A 20,397-nucleotide genomic window follows, 5' to 3' on the forward strand; every position below is an offset into this window, starting at 1 on the left:
AGGTAGTCAAAGCCACATAAAGCCTTTCCTCCTCCAGTTGCTTCTGGTCTGGGTGTTTCATCACAGCAACAGAAAGGGAACGAGAGCACTTGGCAGGCCTGAACCTAAGGCTCTTAACCACATAGAGGAAAATTCCTATGCACGCATCAGTAGAAGATGCAGCTGCCAGAGGCTCTCTGCTCTTGGCTACAGGGTTAGAATGATGGCTCAGCCATTCGGAGCAAATGCTCCTCTTGCAGCCAGCACAGGGGATCCCATGCGCTCTTTCATACATATGGGATCTGATGTGCCTCATTCAGGAAATGCCTCTCAACAGACAGCCCTTCTGTAGTGGGCATGGCCTTGCCATCTCCTGTCTACCTCCTGCCTTTTTCCTACTCTGAGTGTTTGTTGATTGCTTGCCATTGATCATCATTGATTCATCAACTCCAGACAATCTACCTGATGCCACCACATCAGCTCAGCTCCAGCTTCCCCTCTGGAGAGCCGCACGCCACTGTCACTGTCTCACTCCGCTCTGTCCTGACCCTGAGGTCTGGCTATGCAGGGCATCGCAATGAAGTCCGTAGTTTTACTGCAATTTGACATTTTTTTTTCCCCAGAGTTTCACTACTTAGCCCTGGCTGGAGCTGACGGACAGTCTCCTGCTTTGGCCTTCCAATTCCAGGGTTAAAAGTGTCAGCCGTCATGCCCAGCCTTGGCATCATTTCTTAACTGACTCACCATGTTTGCCACAGCAATTCTCCAAGCCTCGCTAAATGCTCAAAAACGACTTCCTGGCCCCAGTCCTCACTTAGCTGTTCTCAGCCAGTCCGAGCAAAGTCACTGGTCCTCTAATGAAGAAAATATGGAGTTCCTCCGCTGCTCTCAGTTATAATTAATAGGTGGGTCGAAGAGCTCAGAGTGTGAAAAAAATTTAGAATTGTCCTTGGGGTTTTATTATGATTCAAGTGCCAGCCAAGTAGCACCGCCTAACAGGTGCTGACTACAGAATGGAGCTTCAGACGGCATTAGTGAGATGAACTTTCTATAAGTGCTGAAGATTTCAAGGCAAAAGAAAAAAGGAGTGTCTTTAAAACTGTCCATTGAGTCAGGGCAATGGCTCAGTTGTCACAAGCACAAGCATGAAGGCTCAGAAACTCACGTTAAGTGTCCGGTAGGCATGGTAAGTCACCTGCAATTCCCCAGAACCTGCAGGCTTGTGAGCAGCAATCTCTCTGGGTTTGACTGAAAGTGGAAAGAATGAGGTGGAAAAGAAATAAAGTATGATTCCCAAAATCACTCTCTGGATTCCACATGTATGTGCATGCGCAAACACACATGTGTGTGTGTGTGTGTGTGTGTGTGTTCGCGCACACACACACACACACACACACACAGGAAAAGGGGGAGCTATCCCTCAATGTCTGAGATATTTGTTAGTAAGCTAAGGAAATTGTCAAATCACCAAAAATATAAAAGCAAGCCGAGCGGTGGTGGCGCAGGCCTTTAATCCCAGCACTCGGGAGGCAGAGGCAGCAGATCTCTGAGTTCGAGGCCAGCCTGGTCTACAAGAGCTAGTTCCAGGACAGGCTCTAGAAACTACAGGGAAACCCTGTCTCGAAAAACAAACAAAAAAAAGAAACAAAAATATAAAAGCACAGAAGATAATAAGAACAAAAGTTTTTATTAAATGCCAATTTTGTAAAAAGAAGATCCATCTTCAAAGCTTATAATATTCAACCAAGAAGGAGCCATTCTTGAAACTGGCATGATAGCTCAGTCAGTGTACTGCTTGTCTTGCAAGCATATGGCCCCGAATTTGCACCTAGAACACATTAAAAAGCTGATTGTGGCAGTTTTTGGCTACAACCCCAGACTAGAGAGTTAGAGACAACAGATCACAGGACTCCCTGGCCAGTCAGCATAGTTTACTTAGCAAGCTCCTGGCCAGTGATAGATCCTTCCAACAAAAACAAGGTGGACAGTGCCCAAGGGACCACATCTGACCTCTGACTTCCACTTACAAGCATTGAGCATGAGGACAAGGACACACACACACACACACACACACACACACACACAGAAGCAACTTTTTTATGACCTTTAAAGGACATGAGTCTTCTGTTTCCATAACTGCAGAGAATGCAAGGCAAGTCACAGGCCAGCCCAACCCACTTTTAGATGAAATGATCCACAGTGTCAGGTTGCAATTTGGAAACAAAGAAAGAGAGAGAGAGCTGATCATCTGGGCCAGCACTCATTTCTACTTGAGGAAAAAGAAAACAAAGAGCACTTTCAAGAACTGTCTGTCGCTATTAGGAGTGAAATGATGGCTTCAGCCCTTCAAAAAATGTTTTGTATTATTAATTTTTCACTAATGACATTTTGAAATGCTATGTTAAATCCCTGCCAGAGCCTTGCTTTCAGCAGTGATGATGTGGGGGATTTTAATGAGCATGACCCCAATCTCCTACCCAGATTGGACTCATTCATTACCCTGTGTCCTGGCCAGTTCTCATCTCAGATCCACAAGAGAGTTTTCTGCAGCTGTTAGCTAAATTTGCCTTTGCACCGATTCCCATTATTTCTGGAGGTCTGCCTGCAATGGTTTAGGTACACGCAGACGTTAAGAAGCAGGTGTAGGCAGCCCTCATCAGAAAAGCCCAGAAGAGGTCTCTAGTCTTTCCTAGAGGTCCCAGCAAAGACTGGTACCCAAAAAGCCTTGCAAGGCTATTTGAACTGAAACTTCCCCAGCCACAGATGCTAACCTAAAACCTAACTGCAGGAATGCTTCTTCAGAATTTGAAGGCACCCCACTTTATATTTTGTCAACACTGGATCGCTCTGCTGGCCCTGTAAAATTGGGGCTTCAAAAGTTTAGGGCCCAAGGGTCTTACTGAAATTATTGTTAAAGGGCATTTTCCAGGAAGAAAAAAAATGAACCAAAACAAAGTGAAGGATTTGGAGATAGGCCATCACAGAGAAAAGAAAAAAAGGGAGAACAAATCAACTCCAGATATAAACAGTAATGATAAACAGTTTTGTGCTTATAAAGGTTTAATCCGATTTTTAACTGATAACAAGATGAATGGAAGAAATTCAGAAAAAAAATCAAATGTGGTAAAGGTTTTTTTTTAAAGCTTATTCTCATTTATATAATAAATGTTTATAGAACTTAAAAGGAAACAAAGGTATAGTATGTGGATCTCAGGTACCCAGAGCAGACCAGCACGGGCACGCTGGCACAGGCTCTCGGGTGCCTCCACAGTGTGGCAAGCATAACAATGAAGCGAGGCTGCCCTGGACTCAGGTCACGGAACGGTTTGCACTCATTCTGAGGTCAGGAAAGCACCAGACTCCAGACTCCACAGGCCATGTGCCCTGGGCCAGCTTTATTGGGGGCCTGCAGTGAGACCAAACGTTCTAAAGACATGGTCTCAAATGGAAAGTGACATGAACAAGCGTGGTGCCACGTGTGCTCAGGGTGTCCGTGCCAGGAGGAAACAGGTGGTCCTTGGCAAGAGTGGCAAGCGCAAGCACACAGTCAAGGTGATTTTGTTTGTGTGTTTGTTTTCTAGGTTTTGCTTTTGAGACAGGGTCTCTTGTCTCCCAGTCTGGCCTCCAACTGTCTATGTAGCCTAAGGTGAGATTTAACTTCTGATCCTCCTTCCTCTACTTCTGGTGTGGTGGAAAGACAAGTGTGTACCCCCAAACCCAGTACGTGTGGTACTGGAGGTCAACAAAGGGCCTCTCAAATGCTAGACAAGCAACCTATCAGCTGAGCTACATCCCCAGTCCCAGAATGCTGTTTTGTTGTTGGGTTGTTTGCTTTGTTTATGAAATCATCTAAGTGATTAAAAGTCTAAAATTTAAAAAAAAATAGTTTACTTATTTAGTCAATACTATCTTATATGAGCTTAGTGAGGTGTAACTACAAAGAAGAAGTTGACTCACCTTCAAACTCAAGCCTCAAAGAAGTGCAGAAGAGAGGCTCAGGAAAAAAATCTGACCCAGCAAGAGTCACCTCCTTTGGGGAGTGGGAAGAGGACTCCCAGGTGGGGCCCTGCAGAAAAGCTCCCACCCCCCTTGCCATCTATAGCAGCTCCTCCAGGTGGAGTGGGATCCAGATCACCTGACACCCGGACACTAGAGCACTCCGCCCCAACCCCACCCCAGTTTCTATTTCAGTCACCTGAAATAAGGGCCAAACTTTGCATTTCAAACCAGCCCACAGATAGTTTGGGTGCTTTGATCAAGTGGACCCTTCAACCTGTGTCCTGGGGGAAGGAGAAAAACTGAACAAAATGGAGACAGGGCTGCCAGCAGGCCATAAAATAGAGACTGGGTACACAAAGGCTTCTGATCAGATAGGCAAGGCCACAGCATGGTTAAAGTAGGTGCATCCTGAGAACAAGATAGATCAGGATAATATGATATGATATGTCAGATGCTCTGAGAAATCTGGCTGACTCCAGCTAGCTCAGAGCAACTGAAAAAAAATGCAGCAGGTTGTAAGTATAAGAAAATTACCAACTTCCCCCAAACTCCCTATCCTTGAACCATCCCTAATTCACTAACCACTAACGTTAGTCCCACCTACTCAGAGATTAGTGGATGCAAAACTGATCCCCTCCCTCATAAAGAACAAATTTCCCTCCTTTCAGTACAAGTCAAGACAAGGATGGAAATTTTAAGAAAGAAATGACACTTTTGTTTGATTTTTGTTTGATTTTTTTTCCTAACATAATAGCTACACCCTCCATGAAGATAGGTTGACTCCTACACCCCAGTGCCTCAGTGCCTTCCTTATTTGGAAATACGGTCTTTATACATATTCAAACAAAAACTGAAGTCATCATAGTATATCTTAATCCAATACGACCAATGTCCACAACTTTTTTTGAAAGGCCATTTGGACCTAGAGACGGACACAGATGGAGGACAGTAAGTAGACACACGGGGGGTATGGCATGAGAGACAAGAAACGAGAGCCCATGTCTGCAAGGACAGGCAAGGGCTGTTGGCAGCCAGGAGAAGCTGGAGGACACAGAAGCAACCTCTCCTTAGTATTTTGCTGTGGCCCTGCAGACACCTTGAGTTCACACTCCCAGTGTCCTCTACTGCTTGCCAAAAAACTGTTGTTTCGAATCCCCCAAGGGTGGTACTTATTAGGACAGCCTTGAAAGAAAGAAATTACCCCCACCCCATTTCTTCTTCTACTTCCCTTTCCCTCCTTCCCTCTCCCTCCCTTTTTCTTCCTTTCTCTCTTTCCCTCTCTCACACATACCTTTGCATCTGCAATATTAAACATGATATCTCTATTTTCCTCCAACAGTAAATAGCCTTTGTGCTCAGGAAAATGGGCCATCTTTCTCAAACCACAATGGCGGGCAGGGGTGGGGGAGGAAATCTGTTTGATTTTTCAGAAAATGGTAAAGAACACCAATACAGTCTCTGATTCCTTGGAGGATATCATATAAAATCATCTGTTAGTATCCCAAACCACATGAATAGCTTAACCATGCTGTAGTCACACCTGCCAATCAAAGGCCTACCCAGCTGCCAATCATCTGGCCATCAACCTTATTGCTTCTGTCCTCCCTGGCTTGCACAGGAGCGTGGAGGAGGAATTCACCACAGACTTTTAGAAATACTAAATGGACAGGAGACACCCGCTATGCCTAAAGGAGCCATACGTAAATTGCTTGAATTCTCTAGAATTACGGGTCTCTCACTTCTTGTCAGTGTTGTAAATGTCACATTTAGAAGCTGTGATAATTGCCTACTTTTATGACAGTTAAAGAATGCTGGGAGACAGTGCATTGGTTGATGGGGCTCAAAATTTACTGGTATCTGCGAAGTCAACACGTCCACCCATTTGGGTTGATGATCAAAAGGGATGGGGGAGGTGTGTCCAACCACCCTGTCATCAGATCCCCACTGCAAAGTCTTGAATTTTAGTTCCCACTTTATCCATTTAATTCACTCCTCTTTTTCATAATCTTTCTGTTGAGAGACAGAGAACAAAAGAGAGAGAGAGGTTAAGGCTAACATATGTAAACATTCCTCTGGAAGTCAGGCTAACTAGCTGGCCTCCTAGCCCCATGACAGAGAAGAGTGGCCTTGTACCCCTGGTGGTCACAGCAAGGATGAGGTCAAACAGGACAACAGAGACAAAACCAGAATGGGATTAAGTGCTGCACCCCAGAGCAGTTCCGAAGAGCACACCCTGTGAGCCTGTGCAGAGAAGGGGGGTGAGAGAAGAACTAGCAATGGGAATCATTGCCTCCAAGTGACTCTGGGTGGCCCTTCATTCTGTCTTCTTTTCCCTCAGAACAGCCCTCACTTCCACAAAGGAAAGCAGATGGAGACTTGTTCATATTTCCTAGTTACAAAGTGGCTCACATAATCCTATGATTTTCCCTCCATAATTTGTTTTTTTTTTTAAGACAGATATTATATAGACCAAGAAAGACTCCAGCTTGAAAGGTAGCCAAATATGAGACTGAATTTTCTTGTCCCTCTGCTTCCATGCCCAGAGTGCTGGAATTATGATGGGATTCTCTCTGAATACAGGACAAAGTTCTAAACCAACTTGACTCTGGAATTGGGTTTAAGTGATCCTGAGATTTTGAATCAACTGCTGAGTGACTTCCCATGAAAGCTTAGAACCAGAGAAGAAAGGAAGAAGGGTCATTAAAGCAGCTAACCTCAGCCCAGGGACACTGGCTGTACTCTCCCTGCTTGGCCATGCATAGAGCCATGTATTTGACTTAAATCTCTCATAGCATCCTTAAGAACAGTACTGCCAGGACAATCGTTCTCATTTTTCCAGATAGAAACCTCAAAATTTCGAGAGGCAGTAACCTACCCAGATCCCAGTCCTTGTCATCCATCACACACCTGGGCCAATGCAGCTACGGTCCTCACTTGAAAATGCAAAGTTCTAGAAGGCAGTCAGTCATTTTTTGAAGACAAGCTAGCAGAACAAGTACTACATGCAACTAACCCAAGAAGCCTACTTTGGGTCAAAAGAAACATGTCAACCAACTCTGGAGACCAGGGAATTAAATATTAAATGGGATGCAACTGTGACTGTGCCCCAGAAGAAAGAAATCACCCTCTTTAAAGTTTTTCCACCTGCAGGCCATAAGGATATTGGTCCCAAACCAAGCTTTCCTCATCTATATAAAGAGGTCTCCAGTCTTGGTGGATGTGGGCTAGTGAAGAAGAAAGAATGGCCAAGCAGGCTCTAAGTTGCGCTCCGTGGCTTCTGCCAGGCATCTTACTGTGCTTCCCATTCTGTCCTCCTTTGAGTGGGCAGCATATGACTGAGTTGCCAGGTGTGCTCCACTGTGGGCTGCAGAGCTTCCAGTTTACTGTGAACCTCACCCTGGAGGCAGAGAGTCCTGTGTTAACAGCTTGGGGTAAGTCAGACTCAACCTGTTCTTAAACTTCCGGCCTTGACCCTTTCCTCCTTTCAAAATCTCCACAGCCCCTGCCTACAGAATGCATAGTCAAAACCGTGCAACTTCCAAACTCACCTTGTCTTGTGTTTTCTCAGTGATGGAAGCCCCCTGGGGTCAGCTGGTGGGGCTGGTTATTCACCAGCGATTAAGTGCTGTGTTTTCTATTGTCTGCCCGCCCTAGACAGCCACGGGCTGCTGCACAGGCTGAAGAATGATTCTGACTGTGGTACATGGGTGACAGACAGTCCGGATGGCTCTCTGGTGTTGGAAGCTACCTACAATGGCTGCTATGCCACTCTGAGGGTAAGTAGACCACTGCTCTCAGACAAGAATCCTTCAAACCACCAGCTAGGCTGACCGCTGTTGCTTGTCTCTTCAGGGCTCCCACTATATCATGGAAGTTGGAATGCAAGAGGTCGACATAGCTGGACAGATGGCAGGGACAAGGAAGAGACTGCTTCAGTGCCCTTTGGATCTTCGAGGTAAGTGTAGAAAGCATTCTGGCACGGGGAGGGTCCTGCCTAGAAGGTTCTCTTGGGCTTACTCCTGTCTACTCCGGATGGTAGCAACTGATCCTAAGAAGACCTCTTCCCTCCATGTCAGCCCTTAGGAAAACTAAACTTAGGGAGACTCCAGCTGAGGCTGGGATGGTTAGAAGCTGGCTTCTTCCTGACCCAGGTTCTGCTGGATCTCTTAGCAAAAGCCTCTTGCCTGTGATTTGCAAAGTTGGGATTCAAATGCGAATTAGCTCTTAGCTGGAACCAGGAGCCTCCTCACCCTTTGGAAGGGGTGGAAACCACAAGCTAGTAATGGGAAATAGCCAGAGAAGCCATCTCACGCCACAGCCTTCCACCTCCAGCTGGGGACACTCGATCATTTAACTAGAAAACCCGAGGCAATCTCTTCCCAGAGAACCCTTTATCATCATAAGGACAGATCCAGACCTAAATTTGCTCGCCACTATCTGGCTACCCAAAACATTAACAGGGATTGGTGATGCGCACACCTTAAGGTCACAGGCTTTACTCAAACCTACTAGAAGCCTGATGACATGAAAAGCTCCCGTGGTATCACCCGTGGCAAAGACTGATAGGTCCTCTAAAGAGCCAGAAAGGTGGTCGTTGAAAGGTGTGTGAAGAGCCAGTTTGCTCTCACACATACTAGAATGTTATCCTACGTAGGAATCCATTTCAGCTGACTAACAAGGTGACTTAACGTTGATCTTTCTTTGGGATTTAGTCTACAGGGAGGAGAGTCAACACCTATTGAGGTGGTCTGGATGTTCTGGAGTTCAAAGCCCAGGTTTATGACAAGATGCTTCACTGAAGGACTGCCCAGCTGCCCAACTTAAAATTCTCCTTCCCTTCTTATTATCCAGCCCCAGAGACTCTGAGTTCTGAAGTGTGCAGTCCTGTACCAGTAAAGGAAAGGCTGCCTTGTGCTCCCTTGCCCATCTCTCGAGGAGACTGTGACCAGCTGGGCTGCTGCTACAGCTCTGAAGAGGGAGAGGTGGGCTCCTGTTACTATGGAAACACAGGTACATGCTTCCATCTCAAATTAGTTGAGAAGAAAAGGGGCTTGGTGGTTTCTGGTGACACCGGAGCAGGGAAAGCTTAATTCAGCCAGCAAATAACTGTTTGCTAGTGGATGGGCAACGCTGCTTAGAACTAGAACCTTTTTTTTTTTTTTTTTTTTTTTTTTTTCGAGACAGGATTTCTCTGTACCTTTGGTGCCTGTCCTGGAACTAGCTCTTGTAGACCAGGCTGGCCTCGAACTCAGAGATCCGCCTGCCTCTGCCTCCCGAGTGCTGGGATTAAAGGCGGAACTAGAACTTTTTATAGCCTTTCACTGTCTATTCTCCTAGACATCAAACAAAAACCTGCAGGGACATTAAGTCTATGTGTCAGGTACTTACTAATTGAGAAACTTGCTTTCCCAAGGAACAGCCACTGGGTGTCTGGTAGTCTTATGATTATGTTTTAGAGAATCAGCCCCAAGTGGTTATTCACATGCCCCATATCAAGCTTGAAGGTTTTCTAGCGCATTAAACACCCAGAGCCCATGTCTAAGCAGTAAGACAGGTACTCCCACACCTGCCCTCCAAATGCAGGTGTAGCCAAGTTTAGAGCCTTGCCTCAGTGACCCCGACAAGGCTTGGTGCACGTGATCATTGGCCAAGCCTGTTGCCAGGAGCCAGGTCATCAGTGGAAATTCCAACCTGTGGGGGGCATCTGGAGCAACTGATTCATTACTTAGGTCCACCTGGCTCGACCTCAGAAGCGACCTGACCTCGCCTGTCTCTGGTCTTCCAGTGACCTCCCAGTGCACCAGAGATGGCCGCTTCTCCATTGCTGTGTCCAGGAATGTGACCTCACCACCCCTACGCTTGGATTCACTACACTTGGCCTTCAGGAGTGACAGTGGATGTGATCCGGTGATGGCAACATCCACCTTTGTCCTGTTCCAATTTCCATTTACTTCCTGTGGGACCACAAGGCGGGTGAGAAGAGGGTCTTGGGATGGGGGTGGAAGAAGTGCCCTAGTGATTAGGAGACGAGTTGAGATAGTATAGTCATGAAGAACAGTCCTGATCACTTCTGGGTGTCTAGAACAGTCTCCAGGGCAAAGGGCCGTGGTTAGCGGGTGGGTGCTTCTGTGGGCATTCAGCAAATGCCTCTGCTGTGGTCCAGCTTTTCCCCCACCATTCTGTAGGGAACAAATATAAGGAGCAGATTCCTCACACTTCCAGACTCTAGGTAATAGGGAGGGGGATGATGACTTGGTTGGGGTGGTCCATTTGCCTAATCTCTAGTACTTAAATCATCTCTTCATTCCTTGGTTCTACATCAAGCATTAGCCATACTTTTCCAAGTTACTCACAGACAGGACCCCTGCATCCCTGTAGGGCTCAGAAAATAGAATACAAAATAGGATGTGACTAAGAACTTGGTCTGGGCCACATGGATATAGTATTTCAGCCAATACACTGAAGTGACAACTTCTCTTTACCCATTGGACAGGTCAGTGGAGACCAGGTCATGTATGAAAATGAGCTAGTGGCCACTCAGGATGTGAGAGCCTGGGGCAGTGGCTCTATTACCCGAGACAGCATCTTCAGGTAGAGTCAATTTTGATCAAAGAGGCCAATAGGCCTTTTCTTAAGAGTCCTGGGGTAAACTGAGCCCACAGAGGAACACTTCTCAGCAATAGGTGAATCTGCCTGCTCCCTCAGCTTGCCATTCATGTAGACTACTGCATATATTACCTGGGTCTCTGCTTCCAACTTGATCTCAGCCTTATACTCACGTGAGACTTGTTTCTTCCACCTTGTGGGGATTTATTTCTTCTGGGCCTCCTCTTTACCTTGAGTGGTGCATCTGAAAATTTTCTTTCAGACCTGACCTCCCCAGGTCTCGCACTTGAGTTTCATTGCTGTAGATTAAAGTACGAGTGTTGTCTCGAGAACCCTGTGAGATAACACCTGTGTTCCTCTTTGAATACTTGATACTCTCAGCTTCTCCAGCCCTAGGCTTGCCCTTGCATGGGGCACCTCCCACCTGCGTTTCTTGGCAAGCTTTTCCGTTCATATCCCCTCACCTGTAAGAAGCTCACTATCCTCCTGCTGCACTATTACCCGTCTCCTGCAGCGTATTTGTTTCTTATGTAGTTTTCTCACCAACTCATACTGGTCTTGTTTGCATAGTGACAATGGAAGGTCGTTCTAAGGACGGAAACCCCCTCTGATTTAGTTACAAACTTGGAAAACACCTACCACTAGAACCTCTGCAATTTAAATCGGCAGGGGTGGCCAGCAAACCCATGGTACTAAAATCTTATTTTCCTGCAGGCTCCGAGTCAGCTGCAGCTACTCTGTTCTCAGCAACACATCCCCAATTAACATGCAAGTGCTGACTCTCCCACCACCCCTTCCTAAGAGCCAGCCTGGGCCCCTCTCTCTGGAACTTCAGATTGCCAAGGGTAAGCCTTCCTTAGTTGACAAATCCTGCCTAAAGGCTGTCAGTATGCTAACTTGGTAACATGACATGTGTACAGGTATTTAGGAGTTGAGGCTTATTCCTAGTAGCATAGTTTCCTAGTTCTGCTTATAGCAGTTTAATCTCTCTCTCTCTCTCTCTCTCTCTCTCTCTCTCTCTCTCTCTCTCTCTCTCTCTCTCTCTCTCTCTCTCTCTCTTCACCTTGTCTACTGAGGTGGAATCTCTTCATTGGCCTGGAGTTTGTCTCGGCTTTGCCAACTCTAGGATTATAAGCACAGGATTATAAGCACAGATGTTAAAGCCTGGTATCTTCCCATGGGTTCTAGGGTCGAGTTCAGATACCCATGCTTCTACTAAGTTATCCCATAACACTGCTTTAATTCTGGCTTTCTCTGTACAGATAAAACCTATAGCTCTTATCATGGTGCTGATGACTACCCGCTGGTGAAATTTCTCCAGGATCCTATTTATGTTGAGGTCTCCATCCTTCACAGAACAGACCCCTCTTTGGGGTTACAGCTAGAGCAGTGCTGGGCTACACCTGGCCCTAAACCTTCTCATCAACCACAATGGCCCATACTGGTGAAGGGGTAAGTGAGTCCTTCTGGACCTGTGTGGGCCTTCCAAATAGCCCATCCTGACTTCTGTGTCTCTTGACTTAGATGCCCATACGCTGGGGACAACTATCAGGCCGAAAGGATCACTGTTCAGAAGGCATCAACCCCCTTCCCTTACCATCACCAACGCTTCAGCATCTCCACCTTCAGCTTCACGAACGCTGTAAGGGAGGAACATACTCTTGGTGGCCAGGTATGGTATCTCCTTCTGTACCCTTACAATGTTTTTAAGCCCCTAGTACTCAGGACAGTTTACCCTTCTGCCACCTCTCTAAGGTGGCTCTTTGACTTTTGACACTGGCTCTTGGTATTAAGGGCAGCTTCAATGTGCTACCAAGAGCATGAGTACCATCTGTCACCTGAACTCTGGAGCTTTGAGACCATTGGGACATTAACTGAGGCAGATGGCCATAACACTTTCTCAAACTTTTTGGAGGAATGAGGTATGGGGTTGGGAGACTTCTGATGTGGGAGATGTCTACAACGTGACAATGACTTGTCAACCTCCAGGTATACCTGCACTGCAGTGCATTGGTCTGCCAGCCTGCTGGGACGTCATCCTGCAGGGTAATCTGTCCTGCTTCCAGAAGTGAGTACCTTACCTGCCCACCTCCAGACCTAAATGAATCCCCAGATTCTACCACGTTAGGCTCAGCTACTAAACTAAGAGGAGTTATCTCATTAATAACGTTTCCCTTAGTACTAAGTACGCACGTAGAGCTGACTAGATTGCCAGAATCTCAGGTTTTCAAAAACAATTGTTTATACAAAACTTGACTAAACCAGAAGCCAATTATGGCTCAAAATGTGGCTGAATTTATTAGCATATAGAGCATCAGATCAGACTTTTTTAAAATGTGGGCTCTGTGATCAAAGTCAATCCTCGTGCTTACATAGTAGTTTACTGACTGACCTATTTCTTCAGCCAGCCACAAGTCAACTTCTTTCTTTTCCATCTTGCTGGTTCTCCAAAGTAAATGTCCTGGCCACCTGAATGCAGGTCTTCAGTGTGCCCTGAGGGTACACAGTGGAAGAACCATGACAGAGTATGCTCTAGAGTTGGCCTGACCCAGACCTTCTTATAAACGTAGATATTTCAACTGATCCACTCACTCGCACTTGATTAGAGATTCTTAGATCCCTAGATGTCTTCCATAAGAAAAAAAAAAACTTAGTAATTCAGTGTAGTCATGGTGTAAGACAAATATAAGCCAATTCTGATCATGCTCATTATTCCCATCTGTAAAGACAATAGATTGACTTTTTCTAGATCATTTAACTTTTTCTAGATCATTTAACTGACAGATATAGGATTATAAGAACTGTATCCTTACTTCCTGTTTGAACATAAAACCTCTGGATACTAAAGGTAACAGAATACTACTGTTAGTGTTCATTCCAGGAGATGATGCTAGTTGCAGGGGTGAGGGAGATCATTGAATGTGGTTATCTATGTCCAACTCTTGGTGAACTGAAATAATATCTTTGTGGGGTTAAATAGAAAATCTCAGACTTGATTTGGTTTGTATTAATACACACAAAGGTTTTTATAAGGTTTGGAATGGAGAAGAGGGTATCAAGGGACTTGGTTTCGTGCCTTAGTCCTTTGGCTCCCCCTTGCTTGGGCCATGTATACAACTGAATTTCCAACAATTACAAGCTTTTATCTCTCCATCAGGAAGAAGAAAATCTGAACTTCATTTTGAAAACAGCACTGCCAGCATATCTAGCAAAGGCCCCGTGATCCTCCTCCAAGCCACCATGGACCCTGCAGACGTGCTCCACAGATACTCAAGTGAGTGGGACCACCTACTTCTTAGCTAGTTGCAAACTCACATGCTTGTAATCTCAGACTTAAGCTGAGGCAGGAGGATGATTTCTAGTTCAAGGATAGCCTTGCTACCTAGCAAGACACTATCACTCCCCTTACCCTTAAAAGTTGCTTCCTTGCCCTGCTCTTTACTGCTCAATGTCTGCTTCCCCCCAAAAGAAATCACCATTCCTACAGAAGACTCCTTGCTTCTGTCAAGATCTGGAATGGCTTGGCATGTTTCAGCATAACACTAACCCATCTTTCCACTCCACAGGTAGCCCCGCGGATTCCCCTGCTCTGTGGATGGTAGGACTTTCTGTAGTCACGATCATCATTGGAGTCTTATTAGTCTTCTACTTGGCCATCAGAAAACTGAGATGAATCGCCCAGACCAATTGTCTTAATAAAACAATAAATTCCCAGCATGCTATGTGCTTGTTATTTGAAAGATAGTCTGATGCTGAAGGAATACCTCAACTATCTAAGCATCTTTTCTCACTTGCGAAGGCATCTCCTCTCATCAGAGCAAAGAGTGGCATGCTGTCCTTCCAGATCGCCCTACTGTGCAGAGCAATGCTTTAGTAGGTTTGGGAGGGCAGTTTACACACACATACCTAACTAGCTTGACAAGGTTTTACAAGATTGAGATGCAGGAATTTTCAAGCTGAGAGAACTAGTCTTTGGGTAGCCACAACTCTGGGACTGCTGGTTTGGGGACTTAATAAGGGGACAACCAGTCCTTAGATCACAAGAGGGGCTAATTTAAACCTTTTGCTGAGAGGCAACATCTGTATATACCTGTAATCACAGCACATGGGATTCCCAAGATGGATGACAATTTAAGGTCAGCCTCGGCTACATAAGAGATCCTGTCATTTTATTTTTTTCAAAAGTCAAAAATACCTGTTGTAACACCTGCCTGCTATGGGCTTGAATCCTAACGCCACCCATAAAGTTACCATCCCTACTCCTAGAGAGTGATTTAAGAGGCTTCTAATTGTATTTCTAACTACTACAGCTTCTCATCCTAGGGAAAAAGCCATGGTATTTCTGGCAGTAATAGAGGTCAATTTGTCAATAATTAAAAACTGGCTCACCTTGGCTATCACAAGTAGGCAGAAGAAAATAAAAATGTATCAGTTTCAAAAATACCCATAGCTGCAAGTCCCCATGTTAACTTCTGGAGACCAACATATTCTTATAGCAGGTCTTGTGAACGTTGGGGAAAAATACTGTATGTAAATTGCAGATGGTAGACTAAGGTTTTCTCTAGTTTGAACAGGCTGACTTATCTATGTAGCCGAGGTTCACCATAAACTCAATCCCCATGCCTCCTATTCCAGAATTCTTGGACCACAGAAGTGCCAACATCCCATTTCTGCCTTGATGGGGTTGAACTCAGAGCTTTGTGATTTCTGGGTAATCGCCCTACCAAGAGTATATCCCCTGACTATTTCTTTTATACATAAATCAATTATACATGCATATATAATCTTAATACAATTATAACTAAGAAAATTGACAGAAATAAACAAGCATTTCATGTACACATTTACTTAAGACTGAGATGATTGAATATAGTGCATAAGTGAAGCATAAATTACTTTATATCCTAAATTTGTTAAATAAAATGCACAAAACTCAAGATAAAACATTAAGTTCACCTTTGTCCTTGTGCCAGCCAAGTCTAAATGCCCAACAATTTATGACTTAAATGCAGCTCCAATTCTCAATTTAGACATGCTGTCTGTACCATGTGCCAGGCACTGTGCATGGGGGTAAGAAACCAGAGAGCCACCCAGAAACAGAAACAAAGTAGGAGATCCACACAGAATAAAATTAAGGAAGGGACGATCAGCAACGACGATCAAGTCACACTGACTCTTTAAGAGAAATAGATGGCCACGGTCAGGTGTTCTCAGCTCACCACACAAGCAAAGAAGCTATGTGGAAGGTGCTCTAAATGCCATTCATGAAACAACCAGGGACTCTGATAGAGATGAAGGCTGGTCCAGCTCAGCCCTCATATAGAGGTCATTTACTGAGGATAAGCTTGCCCCTTTTAAGGGAAGTAAGGCAACTCATATTTAATATTAGATATATACCCAAAGAGAACAATCCTGGTGATAAAGGCTCAATATGAAACCTTTAAGGCTTTTTCTAGATGGCTATTAATATCCTGTGGGCCTCTGAAGAGAAAGGAACTAATTTACTATATACATTGTACCAGGAATCACCTTTCCCATGGTGTTTCAGAAGTAATATCTTGTAGAATGTGTTTCTGGAGGTTTGTTATTGCTGATGTTCTAACCATGGAATTCTTAAACAATATTGATAGGAGATACAGGATGCTTATGTAGGGAAGAGTGTTCACAATGCATCACTGAACTGAATGGTTCTTTGCCAGAATTTTTAATTGAATCACTGAAACATCAGCAGATACTCTGTGATAGTTTGATTTGATACAAGCTTGTGTCATCTTAGAAGAGACTCTCAATACAGAAATGTGTCCATCTGACTGGCCTGTAAGTCTATAGGAAATTTTCTTATTAACAATATTGGGGGTCCCTACAGCCCGCTATAGGAGGTGCCACCCTGAGAAGGTAGGTAGTCCTGGCTGGGTTGTAAAAGTAAGCAGAACAAGCCATGAGGAACATTGCTCATGGCCTCTGCATCAGTTCCTGCCTCCAAGGTTTCTGCCCTGAGTATCTGTCCTGACTTCTTTCAGTGATGAGTGCAACTTCATAGTTGTAAAATGAAATCAACCCTTTCTTCTCTCATGTTGTTTTGGGTTACGTTGTTTATTATAACTACAGAAAACCAGACCCGGACAGATCCACAAGCTGTTAACTACACAATAAGTCAATGAGGGGGAGAGATATAAAATTTCTTGAAACTCTTATCTCTTTAAGCCTGCCCACTCCCATCTTGCTTCATAGTGCTGGCTGGCCTAGAATTCACAATATAGTCCAAGCTGGCCCTCAAGCTCATGGCAGTCCTTCACCTCGTCTTCCCAAGGATGGGGATGGAAGGTATGAGTGCACAGACCTGGCTATAAAAGGTCTTATATACAAACCGTATAAAGAACTTGGCACCAAGCTGGACTGCTGTGCACTATGCCTTTTACCAGGACCACCTCCTCCTACTTTTGCTGGAAAATGCTGCTTGCTAGTCTGCCCTTGCTGATCTGACAGGTGCTGCAGACATTGTCATAGGGAAATCCATCTGCTCCACCCAGAATGCCTAATCAGGCGACAAGAAGAGATCTATCACTTAAGGGTTCTGGTTTTAAGCAATATGGATTGGAGATGAAGGGAACAGAGGGATGTCTCTGCAGCAGATTTATAGGAGTAGAATAAAGAATAGACTCCGGTGATACTAGATTAAATGAGTGGCAACTATGAAGTTTTACCTTTCAAATACATAAATAAAAGACTGGGTTATTTGGCTTACTATTTCATGCCTGCTCTGGACTATAGTGTCCCCCAAAAGTCTTTGTGTTAAAGGATTAGTTGTATGGTGTAAATATAAAGTAGAAGAGTGAGAGAGGTTGGGATCTAGTAGGAGGAAGCTAGGTAATTGAGAGCATGCTCATGACAGACATGTTAAGACCCACCCCTTCCTGTTTCCTTACTGCCATGAGGTAAATAAGCTTCCTGTACCATATGCTTCCTCCATGATACACTGTAGCACCATGAACTCAAGGCAACTAGTCAACCAGGGAACACAAACCTTTTCTTCTTTTCTGTTGACTATCTCAAGTATACAGTCACAGTAATGGAAATCTTACTAAACTTCAAATGTTAATTATATACCTAATGAGTTTATCCCTTCTTAATACATAATCATGGGCTTAATAGGACATGAAATTTATTTCATATTTGCAAAAAAACATCTAGTTTTCAGAGGGAAGAAAACCAGTATGAAGAGAGAGATTGGCCAAAGGATTAAGCTACATAAGTGTAAGACCTATGTAGCTGTTTCCTTGGGATTGAAACATTCATCGAAACTCATGAGAAACTCGATTCTAGAAGCTTCCAAAATGTGAAAGACTCCTGAAGCTTTTTCTTGTGTCCATATTGCTTAGGAGAAGGAGTGGCTCTCTCATGGATTAGAAAGTTATACAGTAAAGTTTAGTCTCGAATAGTCTGCACTTCTGTGGGGAACCCTAATTGAGTCATGGGTCCATTGAGCTAGACTTTAATTTTGACCCAAAACAGGCCAGTACTGAATATAAGTTGCTAGAAACCTCTATTCTGTCTCTAGAGATGTATGTGTGTGTGTGTGTGTGTGTGTGTGAGAGAGAGAGAGAGACAGAGAGACAGAGAGACAGAAAGACAGAGAGACAGAGAGATTGAAGATGGAGCCCAGGGTTTTGCATACACCCATCAAGCACTCTACCATTGAGTTATATCTCCAGAGCTAAACATTTCTTATAAATGTAACCATATTACACTTAGTCCTTTGTGCAATTTTATTTCACTTAACATTATTTTCAAGTTACCCTACATGGTAGCAGACCTTAGTTCTTTGTTCCTTTTATAGCTAAATAACATTGCAACATTCTATTTTTTATTACACACTTATTAACAGATTGATGTTTGAGTTAGACCTCTTGAGGATTTACTGTGAACACTGTGTACAAGTTTTCATATGGGCATATCATTTCATTTCTTCTAACTGTATGTGCATGAGTAGAAATTCTAGATCATACATAGTCCTGTGCTTAGCATTTCATAACTGTTTTCAAAACTGGCTCTGCCATTTTGCATGCTGACTAGTAATAAATGGAACTTTAAGGTTTTCCATATATTTCTTAGTATATCTTCATGTTTTTATCTGATATTGCAAAATAATATTCACAAGCTATCTTGAATATATGACAAAATGTTTAAAAACAATAGATGGCCTAAATACAATATGAGCTATTTATTTTTTAAAACATCTAATTAAATTTTCTGTGCATTTATGTATGTTCTTATGTGCACGTGTACATGCAGCAGGAGCATGTGTAGAAATCAGAACTATTTGCAGGAGTCAGTTCTCTCCTTCCACCATGTGGGTCCCAAGGATCAGTTTCAGGTCATCATTTGGCAGCAAGAGATTTTAACCACTAAGGCATCTCCTTAGTTACTTTTCTGTTACTATGGCACTATACTTGTTCAATAAGCACTAAGGGGCTAAGAAGATCGTTCAGTCAGTAAAATAATTTCCATGCAATCACAATGATCTTAAATGGATCTTCAGAACCTGTGAATGATGCTTGTTATCCTATGGTTGAAGAGGCAGACACAGGTGGATTCCTGGGACTTAATGGCTGGCCAGCCTACCCTACTGGACAAACTGGAGTCAATGAGAAACTCTGCTGCAAGGAGCAAGGTGGATGGCTCCTGAGGAATACAGCACACAAGGACAACCTCTGGTCTCTACACGCTTGTACACAAATACCTGCCCCAAACACACTTAGTGGAGGAAGGATTTACTTTGACTCAGAGTCTCTGAGACGACAGTCCATCATTGCAGACAGGGCATGGCCACCTGGTACACGGTAGGGGCAGCCTATGGCTGCCAATTCTTACGTCTTCCTGGATCAGGAGGTAGAGAGAACTCCAGTTAGAATCAGAAGTAGATATCACCTTCAATGACCCTCCTATCCCCAGCTGAATGGATGACTCCTTCCAGTCATCTAGATCATAGCCCTAAACTTTCTACAAACTCCTAAATCGGCACCATCACCTGGGACCAAGTGTTTAAACACATAAGCATGTGAGGGAGAGTTTACACTCAGGCTGTAAAAATCCCAAGATGCATGAGCAAATTAGAAAAGGAACAAACAAGAAAGCACACACGAACAAGAAGCCCCCACCCTATTCCCAGTGCCTCCTCAAAGAAACAGTGACCAATAGCACTTTGTGTAGCCACACAGGCACAAGTCTCTTGTGTGCAGGTTCCTTAGTTCACCCAAAGCAACAATTCTGCCCACCTTTTCTGTTCTCAGCTGTTCCGCTGTCTTCCTCTGCCTGCCTTTAGAGTATGTTTCATGTCCTGCAGTCCACCAGAGCAAGGTCACATTGGCTGAAGATACTGAGTAAAGCCTCTCAGAGTCTGAACACTTTCTCCTTTTGTGTCTTCACCCAGTACCTAGAAAGATGCTCTTGGCATCAGAGAAGCTATTTATGCAAGGGAACTTTGATTTGATTATCATGGGATGGAATAGAGTACGGTTGGGTTGTTTTAATACAGCTCCCTCAAGTATACACAGAGATGTGCAGAAGGTTGAGCCCTGGGGAAAGACCCTTCTGTGTACCTGCTCCAGGCTCTGCATTTGGCTCCAGGCTCATGGTGACACTACATGCTCTCTTCCCCTCTCCTTCAGTCTATGCCTGCGGGCATACTGAGTTTGGCACATTGCTGCTACCCAGAAGGCTGCAGAGAGGTGGTGGGAAAGTAGCCTCGAACAAGGCCTTTTGTAATGAAAGCCAAGAAGGCAGCACTCTGCCAAGGTCACCTTTGAGGCCCAC

At 44.4% G+C, this 20,397-nt stretch overlaps 1 protein-coding gene across 1 annotated transcript; it reads left to right on the plus strand.

Moving 5' to 3' along the window:
- The first annotated feature begins 7,219 nt into the window (after positions 1–7,219).
- Zp4 (zona pellucida glycoprotein 4) lies at positions 7,220–14,257 on the plus strand. The gene is made up of 12 exons (XM_038332328.1): positions 7,220–7,409; positions 7,633–7,754; positions 7,831–7,933; positions 8,830–8,988; positions 9,764–9,951; positions 10,472–10,569; positions 11,299–11,429; positions 11,847–12,036; positions 12,109–12,256; positions 12,574–12,652; positions 13,742–13,858; positions 14,151–14,257. Exons 1-12 carry the CDS (start codon positions 7,220–7,222, stop codon positions 14,255–14,257), a joined length of 1,632 nt encoding a protein of 543 aa, XP_038188256.1.
- The last annotated feature ends 6,140 nt before the right edge of the window (positions 14,258–20,397 follow it).

Source organism: Arvicola amphibius, chromosome 6 (genome assembly GCF_903992535.2).
Source record: "Arvicola amphibius chromosome 6, mArvAmp1.2, whole genome shotgun sequence".
NCBI lineage: Eukaryota > Metazoa > Chordata > Mammalia > Rodentia > Cricetidae > Arvicola > Arvicola amphibius.

What these genes read in the sequence shown, in the direction of transcription:
- Zp4 (XM_038332328.1), top strand. Translation starts at nt 7,220, where the DNA reads ATGGCCAAGCAGGCTCTAAGTTGCGCTCCGTGGCTTCTGCCAGGCATC. An exon ending in TCCTGTGTTAACAGCTTGGG is followed by an intron (nt 7,410 to 7,632) that starts GTAAGTCAGACT and finishes TGCCCGCCCTAG; the next exon opens with ACAGCCACGGGCTGCTGCAC. An exon ending in CCTGTGGGACCACAAGGCGG is followed by an intron (nt 9,952 to 10,471) that starts GTGAGAAGAGGG and finishes CCCATTGGACAG; the next exon opens with GTCAGTGGAGACCAGGTCAT.